This window comes from Megascapheus bottae, chromosome 3, assembly GCF_031878675.1.
Source record: "Megascapheus bottae isolate mThoBot1 chromosome 3, mThoBot2.hap1, whole genome shotgun sequence".
Classification (NCBI taxonomy): Eukaryota; Metazoa; Chordata; class Mammalia; order Rodentia; family Geomyidae; genus Megascapheus; species Megascapheus bottae.
The window spans coordinates 44,439,152-44,453,737 of NC_143511.1; the positions used below are offsets into that span (position 1 = coordinate 44,439,152).

The following is a 14,586-nucleotide window of genomic DNA, read 5'->3' on the forward strand; positions in this document are numbered from 1 at the left end:
TAATGGACACGCGTTATATGAATTAAAAATTCACTGGAAATTAGAGATGTGTCATAAAGAATAATGCAAATCTTCATGACAAAAATATTTCTCAAGCCCAATAAATACATACATTTGTCAAAGAGGACCATTATTGTAATTATAATGCATTTCATATTAAATAATTTTAGAGGTATAAAAAGCAATATTCCAGAGAATTATGTTGAAAGGCCAATGATAGGCAAAAACCACCTAATTACTTTTTAGTTTTCATAACTGTATACAGATGTTTTCAGTTAATACTCAGTCTTGTCTCATTTTTTTCCTTCTTCTAAACATGATAAAACATCAAATATCCTGAATAAGCTATATCATTACAGTTTTCCCTAAACTCTGTATGTTGTGACCTTTAATATATGCAGTCTTCCATGTTGGCTTGAGGATGGAAAGGATTCAAGAACTTGGCATGAAGAGATAGGCCCCAAAAAGCATTAAGAGAGGAGGGCGGGTTTAGAACAAAGTAAGAAACCCTGTCACTTGCTACATAAATTAAAATTCATCTCTACACACAGAAAACTGACACATGAAGAGCAAGTTGGTTAATACCAGCTCTTAGCCATTACGGCCTACATTCCCTTATGAAATACTTTGCATACTGTCAATTTCAAACTGCTCTCCTAGCAAAACTTGACAGCAATAAACATACATATCATAAAATACATCTAAGTCCTGAAAGGTTTAGAATTATTCCAGTTACCATGTAACTAGAATCATGGGATTTCTCTATGGGTAGGCTGAATGCTTTGAATGTGGCTAATTTGTTTATAAACCACCATTAATCCTGGCTGTATATTTTCACAGTTTGGGTAAACACTTCATTTGCATTAAATTTACAGCATTAATGAGATGTGAAATTTAAAATGCTACTTGAAACATAAATGATGTAAGAAAGCAGGACCAAAAAAAGTGTTTTATCACATCTGAAATCACTAAACCAATTTAAACCTATTAAAACAGGAATGATGTGTTGCCTGAGATTTTAGCTTCATAACTCATCTTCCTGGGCTAAAGCACAAAAATGAGGAGTAAAACATCTGGAAAATATGTAACTGCTTCAAAAAACACAATTTATGTACTGTTCTGACTCTAGTTGGCATTAAAAATTGGTTTTGGTGTTTGCCTTTGAGAGCTAGAGGCTAGTTAAGGTCTCAACAGTCAGGAAGACTATGAACATACTCGGGCTGAAACAACAGTGTTCACAGATACTGTCAATATATTCTACAGAGATGGAAGAATTTCTAAGTCAATTTGAGAAGTTCTGTTCAGAGAGTCAAGAAACAAAGGATAAATGAGAAAAAAATGGAAAACGAAGCGATCAATTTTGATCTCAGAAGCCCCGTGAGCCCCATCCTCAGTCCAGATCTGAGAGGCAACATGGAGAAAAGCGCCGAAGCAAAGCGTGGCTACCCCAGTACACCTGTGTGAAACGTGCCCACCTGTTGCTGATGTAGGAAGGATGGGTCTCTTGGGCTTAGTCCCACATATCGATTGGCTTGAGATGTGCCTGAGGCTGTGTAAGCTGATTAAGGAAGAACAAAAACAAAGATAAAAATTGTGAACTATCAGAATGAACACCCTGTCCATGTATAAGAAACCCAGAGAAGTGGGATTTGCAACCAAAAAGACAGGGTCTCCATTTCTCTTTTGTCTGAGTGAATATCAAGTGATAGAAAAGAAATGGTAACTCTATTCAAGTCATCTAGTTTATTCCCCACTAAAATATCTGAGTAAACCATGTCCCCTCTTTTGGTGTATGTGTCTCTCATTTATGTGCTCCAGGTAGTCCTGCAGGGTTATTTCTGAGATATAGCTGGGAGATAGATTAACAGTGACCTAATAATAGAATAATAATCAAGGATGGTTTGTAATGCTAAATGTAAAACTAAACTGAAAGACTTCAGGCAAAAGTGTTTTAATGAGAAGTTTTAAGCAGTTGTGTTTGATGAGTATGAGTATGAGTATGGGATGGTATGTATTAACTGAAATTTTTCACTAAAAAGAAAAATCTAGTATTTTTGTTTTTAAGGATTCCATTTTATTAAGAATGTTATTTAAAATGAATCAACTCAGCACTTCATTGAATGTGGAAATGTCACCAAGTTTGATAGAAATGTTTTTGAAAATAATTTCTATAAAGTAAATAAAAAATATTGTCTTGTGACTGGCCAGGAAGGGAACTGATTGCATCTTTTAAATACTTGGTCACCTGATAGTAAATAAACAGAGAGGGTAACACTCCTCACAGTGTGGTGGTATTGTCTGCAAGTGCATTTTGTACTCAGTGCTTTTGGTACAGACTGATGAATTTTCCACAGGAAAGGTCTTTGTGATTCTAAAAACTTTTGCTTTCTTCCTAGCACTAACTACACTGTTGCATGTCAGAATAGCAGAGAACTAAATTTTCACAATATATTACACCTATAAGCCAGAAGAAAGCTATTTGCTTGGTTTAAAACCATCAGATTAATGAATTCAGGCACTATTTTAAGTAGAATAGCATTTTAAAAAATCAATATACTATTCTGTATAGCTTTTTTAAAAAAAATCAATACATTATTCTGTAATTTAAAGGATTGCAGAATTTGATCCTGGAGACTTGTTAGGTAAGCCCTTGATAGAAACTCACAGTTCATCTTTACTTCTAGCTAATAAGTCCATATAGGGACATAAGCAATCAGTGGTCCTACTCTATTTCCAGGCTCTGGAATTTAACACAGGACTGGAGCTCCAGAAAAGAGATACTCTTACAAAGTAAGCAATAAATCTGCACACTTCTTTTTTTTCCAATTAGGAAAAAGAGGTTTCCATGACTTCTTTGCTTTCTTTAACTTTACGGACTTATCAGATCAATCTTTGACCAGTTGCTCCTTTTTGGTAGTGCTTAGGCTACTGGAACTACAAGTTTGTTGATAAAGAAGAAAAATGATTCACTAGATTTATTTTACATGGGAGTTTGAAATGAACTGATGCTGTCATTTTACTTAATGAAGATACATCTCTTCATATTTTACAATATTATTAGTCAAATCAGATCCCTTTTTGAACAACCTATATGTGACTACTGAAGCAGTTCATTAATGAATAGGCTGAAAGAACTGCTGTTAGTGGACTCTGATTACTTAGTACACAATAAGACTTGCAGACATTTCTGGAACTTAATTTGTTCATTTATAATTGATGCTTTCAATTATTTTCTGAAAAGCTTGTTTTCTATGTGCTTTTGTTTTTAAACTGATAACCTTGTTTCCACATAGATGACATGATATTCACTTTTTAAATTTGAGTTGTTTTTTTTTCTTTAGGTCTAAGAGCATGGCTCAGGGGTGGATTGGCTGTATGGTAAACTGAGTTCAAACCTAGTACTTCCAGCTTCCAATTTGAAATTTATAGGTGTATAGCAAACCTTTAAAAAGGTTTCATCCATTTTCCCATTTAGAGACGTGTTCACTTTTGTAGGACCCTCTTCCAATAAGTCCATTACCAAGCATTAATGATTAATGATGGGTGTTGAATCTGGATGTATTCATTTGTAGGGGGGCTAATGAATTTTGAGAAATAAAATCTGAGATTAACTGTATACTTAAAGTATTACTCATTTTCCTTAAGTTTCTAAGACATCATCAAAAAAAAAAGTTCCAATGGCCAAGAAAAAGCATGTGATTGGCCTTTGTTTGTGTAATTCCACACAGCAATTTCCAGAGCTCTAGGATTTCCTTGCTCTTGAAAACACAGGCAGCCTAACTTTAAGACATATTTATGTAATTGTGGACGTGGACGTGTATGCTAATTCCAACTGTGTGCCATTCTACTTCTATTTGTCCACATTGACTTCACTTCTAAGAAGCTGGTAGTTTGAGTGAAGACAAATGAAAAGTCTTTTCTTATATACTTCTGAGTATTCTACATGAAGAAGCAATGGAATCATTTGGCTAACTGATATGTGCTGCTTAAGAGTAATAGCTAAATCTATGGCATTTAAAATATTGTGTCCCATTAATACATATACAATCTAATGTTTCATGATAGGAAAAATAATAAAATGGTTTAAGGAAAAAGTTGCTGATAAGGAAGTGCAAGTAACTTGCATGTGCTTTATCCTAAGCTTTCAGTGTTCTTGCTGCACCCAACATTGTGAGCCTATTCCTAACCATTACATAACTTACAGCAAGGTAAGAGTGCAATTATCTTAGAGAGGCACTGACTCAGTCTGTCTGGTGTAGGGGCTTGATTGCTATAGGAATGTTCCAATAAGTACAATTATCTAATCTTTCTTTTGTGATATAAAAACCTTGCACACTGTGTTATGTTATTCAGTGTGATTTCAATGTATACCTTGAACGAGCAGGCATGGCTTATTTATTTTCTCTTATAGTCATTTTTTCTCAAACAAATATGCTTCTCCCTTTTCAAATACGATCCACAGATGGACATTTGATAAGGGAGAGCATGTGACAGCCAGGCAACATACATGCCTGCTTGTTCCACTTAAATGAGAAATCTCCATCGGGTCAGGTACCTGGAAAAGTCGCTGTGTTTTCCATCTTGGATCATTTATCCAATGGCAGCACCTTGGATGGACATTTCTCATTTCCTACAGAAATACTTACTGGTTGCTGTAGGTGAAGCTGCCTCACCTTCAGTGGATGTAGTGATGGGTTTAGTATCTGTCATGGTCAGGGTCACAGGTCGCACTGCACTGGGATGGGGAGAGGGTGCCAAGACAGGTGTGAAATGGCCAGGCACTTTCCCTACTACTTGACCACTGCTGTTAGGCTACAAAACAAAAACAGAATGCGGGTGAAACAATCCAAACGGCAGTCATCTTGTTTAACACATGCAGTCACGTGGATCCTGCATGTTGGTAACCGCTATGCCCTCTCAAGTATGAGTTGGTGGCCAGTCAATGGTTAGTAGTAATAAGGAGAAGACTTTTTCCTCTAAAAAATAAAATAAAAAAAGGTTTTCTTCCTGAAAACACTTTGCACAGTGACTCTGTCTTTACAATATCCCTGTAAACCAAGTAGACTTGATTCGTTCATCCAGTAGGCCAGAAAATGCATAGGAGACTCCAATCTTTAACACAAGCTAAAGTGAACTTCGTTCCTAAACTACCTATCTTTGGATCCCAATGATGCCTTATTCTCTGCTCTTCTAATCAGAGTCAGCTTGTCTTTCATAACAGAATTTTCCTCCTAATTGAGAATATGATCAACACAAGGGATACAAGAACAGCTGGGATAGGAAACACATCTCACTGTAGTTTTGATAGCTTACAGCCAAGGATCCATTCTTCTTCAAGCAAGACTCTGGCTTTCTCTCAAAAGCAGACTCACACACATACCAGGCAATTTAGACTCCAGTGTCTCCACTCAACTTCTAATGCAGATGCAGTGAGATATAAAGCATCTAAAATTTAAGATGCACACAATGATGTAAAATGCCAAACTAGCTCTGACTTTTCCCACAGAAAATTAAAATGTACTGAAGTAAACTGCGGTAGGATAATGAAACACACTTTCCTATTTGAGTGAAACTTCCACTGTTGTGTATGGACAGTTACATGGAACATTTAGTGTTGCCATTTGTGAAAATTAACTGAGAAATGCCCTCTGGAGAAAGAAGTAAAGATGTTATCTTACTTTTAGTTCCCTGGTAGAAAAACAGTTTATGTGGTAGAAGACAACATCCTACAGGTCCACTGAAGGAATCTTGGAATAAATGACTCTAGACAGAGGACGCTACTTTTAAGAACAGTCATGCTGCACTGATTGACGCTTATAACAATTCTACAGGAGGTTATTCTCTGCAAAGATCTTTACAATCTCAACTGTTAAAAGCAAATAAAGCAATGAGAAGAATATTTATCTAAATAATATGTATAAATTAGAAGCCAACATTTCTTTAAAGAAAAAGATAAATAGCTTTTGGTACCTACATGCTGTAACTTAAGAGACATTAAGTTTCAGTGTTCTGTGGAAGCTATTTTCTTTATTTGGTAAAGAAAATGCACTCCTAGAATATTCTGACTATTTATCATGGGTAATTTTAAGTATTTAACTTTATGGCAGGAAAATTGACCAGAGTTTTCCTCTACGGAAACCTATGGGAGAGTTATATCTTTAAACTAATTTTATTCAAAATATTCCACTGAATAGCATGACTGTCTCACTGTAATTTGTGCAGCAGTAATGTAATTAATCTCCAAATTACTGTGAGGAGGAAAAGGCATCTCAGTTGCTTGACAATACATATTAGCGCAGCCCGGAGGAGGCCGGGAAGGAGCAGCTGACTATGGGTAAAGCTCCAACTTTTTCCCCATTTCTAGAGCTGAAAAGGTGGAAACCAAGAATTCTATTGAAAAGCAATCCCGTTAGTTTTGAGCTAACCATCAAAGTAGATATGCTGTTCCTAAAAATGCACTTATAAAAGATCCATTTTCCTTATTAAGGAAAATAGTTTATTTGTAAAGAAGTCTATCAATTTGGGTTATTTGAATACTGCAAATGACTCCTTTATAGGTCTGACTGGAGGAAGAGGAAAGCTCTCATTTTATCACTCATGAAATATTCATTGGCAAAGTGTTTTTGTAGAGGGCTCACCAAAACACTTTGATAGTACCTACCTTGAACAGGAGCAGAATGATGCCAATCTTTTCAAGGAGATGCTGTCACTGGAAATATTAAGTTGTGTGTTCAGTCTGCAAACTTTTCTACTGGACTTGGAGAAACACAATCTTACAGATGTTTCTCCCCTTTTAAGTAAAAGGGACAAAGAAAGAATTCCCAGGCCAAAGCCAACTCTTTTAAGACCAAGGAAGACATGTGTGTGCGTGTGTGTGTGTGTGTGTCTGTCTGTCTGTGTGTGTGTGTGTGTGTGTGTGTGTGTGTTCAGTTCTGCAGTATTTTAAACAGGTGAGGCTATGTACAAAGCTTCTGTCTTTTAAAGCTGCTATTGGAATGAAACTCTCATACTCTGGAAATGAAAGACAGGTGTCTTATCTGAAGCTGAACCTGATCAGTATTGGGAGAGGATTATCCTACTTAGTACATTGTTCCTATTATACAGAATCCTGAGAGAGTTCTTGCCTTTTGTCTTTTAACTGAGATGAGAGTAAGATACTAAGCAAGATCTTTACCTTGAAAACTTAAAAACCAAGAACAATAAAGGCAGATTATCACCTACTATGCTCTCTTAACTTATAAAGAAATAGAAGTATACGTAAAACAAGCACTGAATAATTAAAGAAATGCATAACACTAAGGGCCTGATTTTAATTTGCATAATTTTTCCCCTAACAGTGCCTAATTAAGACATCAGTTTAAAAAAATCCAATGGAACTCTAAGATTTTCCACACTGAATTAACGTTAAAGACTTTTAATGGATGTCTTAATTAGACTTTGTTATTCAGGGAAATTCTACACAAATTAAAATCAGACCTTGTGTGCACTATTCCCAGCTGAGTCTAGCAAAATGCTCTATGGAACTGAGAGTTTTGAAACCATCCTGACAGCAAATTTCATTTTTATCCAGCCCACTAAAATCCCAATCTTACTTGGTTGTCAACTGCATTGTAGTCATTACACAAGCCTGATATTTTCTTCTAAAATACAAATAGTAAGTTTAACTTCCAAATGCTTAGTTTCGTATGTGAGTCAGTAGAACTAAGATGAAGATAACTTTTTCTAAGTAACCCAAAGGTGCCTGGATATGTCATCATTCAAAAAAAAGAAACTATTTTGCTTCTAAAAGGAAGCAAATTTGTTAAAACACAAATCAAGACAAAACTTTTCTTTCTGTCTTTTCCTTAAGTATGATTGATATTTACACATTATTTACTTCCATTTCAGTAAGTTAATAGCAGTAATGACAGAATATTATAAAATTCCCAGAAGCATAAAACGTATAAAAAGAGGTAGACAGGAGTCTTAGAGATAGAAGAGAAAGCCAAATACTAGGCAAAAAAATCAAAATTATGTAGTAGTCTACTATAGATAGCACAATTACTGATAGATACATTTTTGACACAGAGACTATCTACTCGATTGTAGAAAACCCTCTTACACAAACTTCTATTTGAAGTGACCTCTTCCTAAAACAATCATATATGTAGGAAGTGAGAAATGCACATGAATCACTATTCTTATAGAATGAATCCCTAAAACCACCATACAATGTTTACCAGGAAAGAAAAGATGCCTCTAGGAATGCCACTCATTATTAAATAGAAGTCATGTCCCTGCAAAGAGTATTCAAGATGTCATCAAACAGAGAGAATGTTTATATTACAAAGCTTAGTTCAATAGCTAATAACTGGTCTATAAATACAACCATAAGTTTTTCTGTGTGTGTTTATTTTAGCACATACCATGTTCCTTCCTGAAATGAGCACTTTCACTCTGTGTCAAACCAGGTATTTCAGGGGCAGCAACTCCAGCACAGAACTCTTTTTTTTTTGGCAATGAATATTCTGCATAGACTTTCCCTTCGGTCAATGAAAAATTCAAAAACATCTTCAGAAATATACCCCTTTGGGGCAACACACTTCCTACCTGTCATTCATCCACCTGTACATAAAAACTTATTGAGTCACAAAGAATTTCCTGAAGATGGATTGCAAGGCTTGATGTTCTGCCAGACATACTGTCTGACTAACCTTCATGTCTTAAGGTTAGAGCTGGCCCATCTCCCTTAGGCCCTAATCTTATTAGTTTTTTTTTCCTTTAATTTTTACCTGGCTGGTTTGCGGACTGGATGGATCATAAGAAGGTACATAGTTCTTCAGAGTATCCTGAGGATTCAGGTGGGGAGGATATCTGATTGTTGGATGAGAAAAGTAGCTCGATGGGGCTGGAGGAAGGATAGCTTGTGTTGGAAATGGCAGCGGTGAGGGTGGAGGTGGAGTTCGAGTTGAGATGACTGCAGAACAGAAAAGGAAAGATTGGCTTGTCATCAAATGCCTTCATGCTTCATTTCAGTCCTAAAGAATGCTGTGAAATATCACCACAGTGGATATCCACCACCAATGTCTATTTCAGCTTACTCATTTGATCCAAGTCGCAGATAAATGTGAAAAAACTACAAATAAATGTTTAATGTTTTATGAGATAACATAGTGAACAATAGGAAAACAAATCCTTTTCATGACTTATAAATGATAATCGTTTGGAATGACTTTTCTAATCTTATAATTATGTAAAAAAACAAAAAAACTTTCAAATGACATATTGCTTGCAGGAAATACAAAAAATTAAGAATGTATATTGTAAAACAACCATAATTTAATGATCACAGCAGAGCTCTTTGAATATTCTGGTCACTGTTTCTGGGAGTCTTCTGAATTATTAATACAAATGCAGATTTCCTGAGCCTAAACCTAGCCCTGTAGGTTAGGACCAGGAAGGAAGAATGGTGCCAGAAAGTATATTTCAATCTAGTGCCCTATGTAGTATTTCCCAGCACAGAAATTTGAGCACCTTTCATCAAAAGATGTATTTCAGAGGATAGTTATATACTTTTTAAAATTCCTTGTGGAAGTATTACACATGCATACCAACTTGAAAGTATACCTTAAGGAAATATAAACATCTAAGTATTACTGCATATCTTTTTATTTAGTGTTTAAATCTCAGCTCAATTTAATCATTATCTCTGTTCATGGGATATACATGTATCTCTGTTGTGTTTCCTCTTAGTTTCAGAACCAATTTGGCTTGAGTACTTCTGGAAAAGATCTCTATTTTTATTTTTATTATTAATTTATTAAGGGATCTCTTTTTGTTGCCATTGTCACTACTCAACTCTCAGTACAAATCTCTATACAGCCTGCTACTGTATTTGCATGGGCTGTAGCTGGCCTTTTATAATTTGATAGAGTATCATATTTCAAATTTAAAAATAAAATTGGCTATAGAATTTACCTATAAAAGTCATTCTGGTCTCTTAAAATATGAAAGAAACCCTAAATATAGTAAAAAATGTTTCCCTTCATTTTCAAAGAATTTATACATAATATAAACATGCATTTTTGCCTATACTATTTAATAGCCTTCAAAATTGTCTTTCTTCCTCCAGTCTTGCTCCTTATAACATATCCTTTATAGTTCTCTATGACTAATTTTTATTTAAAGCTTAACATCAAAATTATGTAACTTCTTTGCTAAATATCCTTAAATAGCTTCCCACTACTTTCAGATATTAGTCCTAATATATAATGCCCATTGTGTTTTATGACCTAGGCCTGGATAACTTCTTTGGCCTCAACTCTGGTCATATTAAAATGTGTGGATTGTTGGCTACAAGCAGATGCCGTGGATTCATGGCAGCTCCTTGCTGCAGTGACCGCTAAGGTACTAGTACATTTTGTTGCCTCTGCCTTAATCACTCTTCCTCCTGGTTTGTTGTTCCTTCTTATGATGAACTCATCCTTAAAACCTTCAAAACACATTTCTTCCCAGCACCTGCGACTCCTGGAAGTACACAATCCTGTTCATATTAGATGCCTGGCCAAGGATGTGATCCCTGACTCTGCACCACATAAGCTCTTTAAGGACAGAAACTGCTTTTTTCAGCCAAGATCCCTACAGTATGTCCTCCTACATGAACACTTACCAAACAAGAACCAAGGTAGAAGGTTTATTCTGGTTTTCTTAAATTTCATTATATAAAAATACAATGAAATTTTAGGCCATGCATTCTAGTTATATCAACAATAAATATTAACATAAACCTATAAACCAAAGGGTTCGAACAGATTTTATATCCTATAAGTAAAGATTTTAAAAGTAGTCAATTAATTTAAATAAGGATTATCTACCTATAGGTTAAAAGCACTAAGAGTATTGCTGTAACATATTTACATATAAATATTTTAGTTATATATAAAATTGTATATATTAGCTATGTATAAAACTATATATTTATATATAGTTAATTAGTATAGTCAATATATTTATATAACATATTACATATTTAGTTATATATATATCACATATATATATGAAACTTTTAGTCTATTCTTTTTTAGGGCTTAAGCATACTAAGTAAAATATATATATAGTATTATTTACTAGCTATATATAATATTTTTAACTTTTGAAAGATTTGTCATTAGCGAGTTAAAATACTAATGTGAAATACTGTATACTTTTACTTATTTAAATTAAGATATTAGATATAATATCTAGTGTACTAACTTAAAACATTTTTACATATGAAAGAATTGCCACATCAAATGCAATATATAACCTGCAAAATTAAGAACATTGAGGGAAAGGGATGGAGCTGGTGGGGGAGAATGATAAAAGAGATGACATTGCTCAAGTACATTGTGTTCATAAACTGCTGAACAGTAATACTTTTGTACAGCAACTTAAAGATCTTTTTTAAAGAGCCTCTTTTGAGGTTTATCTTTGTGATTGTTGTTCTTAATGTACTATGTGAAGTTATTTCTTTTCTCTTTTTTTCCCCCTTAAGGATTATCACATGCTGTTACTGTATCTGAATGTGGTACCTGGTATATTATATATACATTTATTTGTTTATTTGAAAAAGGGAAGGGAAGGGAAGGGAAAAACAAGATGAGTCAGAGGGTATGGGGGGAAGGAAAGTTAGAGAAAACTTGGGAAGGGGTAAGAATGTTCAAGAAGCAATGTCTCCATTACCTGATGAATGTAACTAACCCCTCTGTATATCACCCTGACAATAAAAAATAGCCTCTTTCGTCTTCTGATTTCACTTCCCCCAAAGTAATGATTTGTGTGCAGAAAACATCATCTATAGAAATAATACCTACATGAATACTTTTGGGGAAAACTTCAAAGCATACTCAAAAATCTGTTTTTCTTTTAGCAGAATACATAGAATTGTACATCTTAAAACAACAGTTAAGGTAATTAAATATTCTATTTTTCTAAAGTTCTTGAGATGATCATCTTTCTTGTAAAAAGGCCTGTTTAAATATTATTAAATTATGTATGCCTGGGAATCTTTTCTCATAAACTGATAAGAAAAAATATTTTTAAAAGATTGTAACCTTCTGTGTTGAGAGAAAAGGGTCATTATGAATAGAATGGTACACTTTTGTTCTGTGTCCTCAGGGTTTGGAACCTGAAGACAAAGGAAGACTTCTCCTCTATGCGTGCAAATCCTCACCACTGTGTGCGACTCCAGGTATTCCGGGATGGTGGTGCTGGGGGAAAGTGCTCAACCTTGGGGAAGAATCTTGTGGAGATGTAGAGCTGAACAATGGCTTTTCGGGCTTCTTCATTGTAGTTGGAGAAGACATATCTGCAAAGGAGGACAGAAAGATTCAAGTATTTTTCTCCCTTGGCTCTTTTACAAAATCTGTACTGAAGGTCAATGACCCAGATAAGTGAGAGCTTTAAAGAATCTGTCAGAAATATTCTTTGCTGAAACTAACCAAAGGTGTCATTAAAATTCATTTTTAGAATTGTTTCTATTACTAATGAAATCTTTAAGTTCTAAAAAAAAATCTAGGCATTATTTTTTCCTTTCCTCTCCCCGCACCCAAGTTCACATAAAGGTTTTCCTTAACTCAGCATTTCATTCTTTGATTTATGTGATACAGGGTTGTCTTTTGACCTGCTTGACTACACTGTGAAAACAAATAGGGCATAACCTGGTTCAAATGTGAAAAACAACCTTTGAGTATGCTGGTAAATATATCATCGATTTAACATCCTTTATGGAAAACTCATTCACTTGCTTAACAAAATAAATACATTCCTTAATTTGTTCACTGCACAAATATTTACAGCATTCCTCTATTGGCCAGATAAAGTGAGGGATGTTAAGAGAAATAAAAAGTAATCCCTGCTTTAGGGAACATTCATTGTCAGTGAGGAGGAAAATGATAAGAACAATTGTCCACAGTTGGGGGGGGGGGTGTGGAGAGCAGGGGTATTGTGACATTTGTTGCTATGTTCCTAGTCTCTATGTTCAGGGTCTGGGTCACCACAGCCTCCTCAGCTTACAGAACGTAACTGTCAGTGGTAACATTTTGGAAATGCAAATGAAGATGGAGTTCCCAAACATAAAATATTTAGTAAAGAGCAGGAATGAAGTGTATAAGTAGTTAGAAATGAAGTGTAGAGATGAAGGAGAGTAGAGTGGTTGGCAGGACTCATGCATGAAGGGCCATGGGTTTATTGTCCAAATTTTGTCCCTAGATTAGGAAAAGCTATAGATGGGCAAAATGTGATCACAGTCATCGTTTATAACAACCCTTCCAGAAAACACATGTAGACTGGATTATCCACAGTGGATCCACAAATCACTTATTGTTGAGATATCAATTTCATAAATATTTATTGAAGGTAGACACCTCACAAGTTGCTGGGGACACAGTAGTGAACTGGATTAATTTTCCACTTCTATAAAGGTTAAAATTTAGTAAGAGGATGAAGAAGTAAAAGGAAATTACAAAGGAGTATAAAATAAGCTATGATAAAAGCACATAGGGCTCCATTCCTCTGTTCTTTAATATTTTTGTGTGCTTGAAATCAGGGCCTTTTGAGCTTTTTTGCTCAAGGCTAGTAGAGCTCTACCACTTGAGTCATAGCTCTCCTTCCACTTTTGGCAGGTAAATTGATGATAAAAGTCTCACAGATTTCCTGCTTGGGCTGTCTTTAAACCGCTGTCCTCAGATCTCAAATTCTCAGTAGATTCAATTACAGGCATAAGCCACCAGTGCTTGGCTCTGCTCTGTAAATATTTAATACTACCAAAAGACTGGTTATAAAGGACTGAGACTGGAGATGGAACTAATACAATCAAAATATGAAGCAATTTACACAATCAATAACTGATGTAGAAGGTTCTCATTTAAGAAATTAGTTGGAACAGGGAATTCAGCAGATGACTCTTATTTGTAGAAATATATGTCTAACAAGCTGTCACCTATAGAAACTTTGATGAGTCATAGAATTTTTTTCTTCTTTCTCAAAAAATAAAAAGTCATTCTTCATGAAACCATAGCAATTAATGCCCGTACATGAAAAGGAAACATTTAAAGCAGAAGCACAAAAAAATAGACTAGGTGATAGACAAGGTGATAACATAAACAGAAGGTTTTGCCTAGTGGAAGTTCATCCACAGCTATATAGAGGAAAGAACCTCGATCACAATCTTCACAGTGTAGAAGAGGTACTACCTTTCCATTCAAAATTTAAACTTAAAAAAGAAATTAACTCTTAGATAAACAATAGGGGAAATTTCTTCAGACACTCCTATTATTACCAGTGCTTAAATACACATTTCAAAAACCTAACTGTGTAAATCAGATGCTTAAAAACTCCTTAATATAAATGATAAACCACAATATACATCATTTAAAATTAGTTAAATACAATCAAGGGCTTGGGAAGGACAGTTTCCTTCTTATACCTGATGATCAATTAAGACATCTGCAATCAGTGTAACTGTAACTATTAGACCATTCATTAAACCCAACTGAAACTAGAAATCTCTTTTCTTGTTGTAAAGACTTTACTTAGTAAAGAGAAAGTAAAAGCCATTCAGGAGTGTGA

General features: G+C 34.9%; 1 protein-coding gene across 8 annotated transcripts in view; it reads right to left on the reverse strand.

Moving 5' to 3' along the window:
- The window catches only part of Nfib (nuclear factor I B), a 226,725-nt gene that overhangs the window by 29,617 nt on the left and 182,522 nt on the right, over positions 1 to 14,586 (reverse strand). For 5 of the 8 annotated variants that reach the window (XM_090330010.1, XM_090330005.1, XM_090330007.1 and 2 more), the window contains exons 7-10: positions 12,191 to 12,325; positions 8,772 to 8,956; positions 4,647 to 4,812; positions 1,476 to 1,558 (exon numbers count right to left, since the gene is read on the reverse strand). In XM_090330010.1, the coding sequence (XP_090186136.1) occupies positions 1,476 to 1,558; positions 4,647 to 4,812; positions 8,772 to 8,956; positions 12,191 to 12,325 (569 nt within the window). The remainder of the gene's footprint in view (positions 1 to 1,475; positions 1,559 to 4,646; positions 4,813 to 8,771; positions 8,957 to 12,190; positions 12,326 to 14,586) is intronic. The other 3 variants (XM_090330011.1, XM_090330013.1, XM_090330006.1) reach the window with 2 other exon arrangements.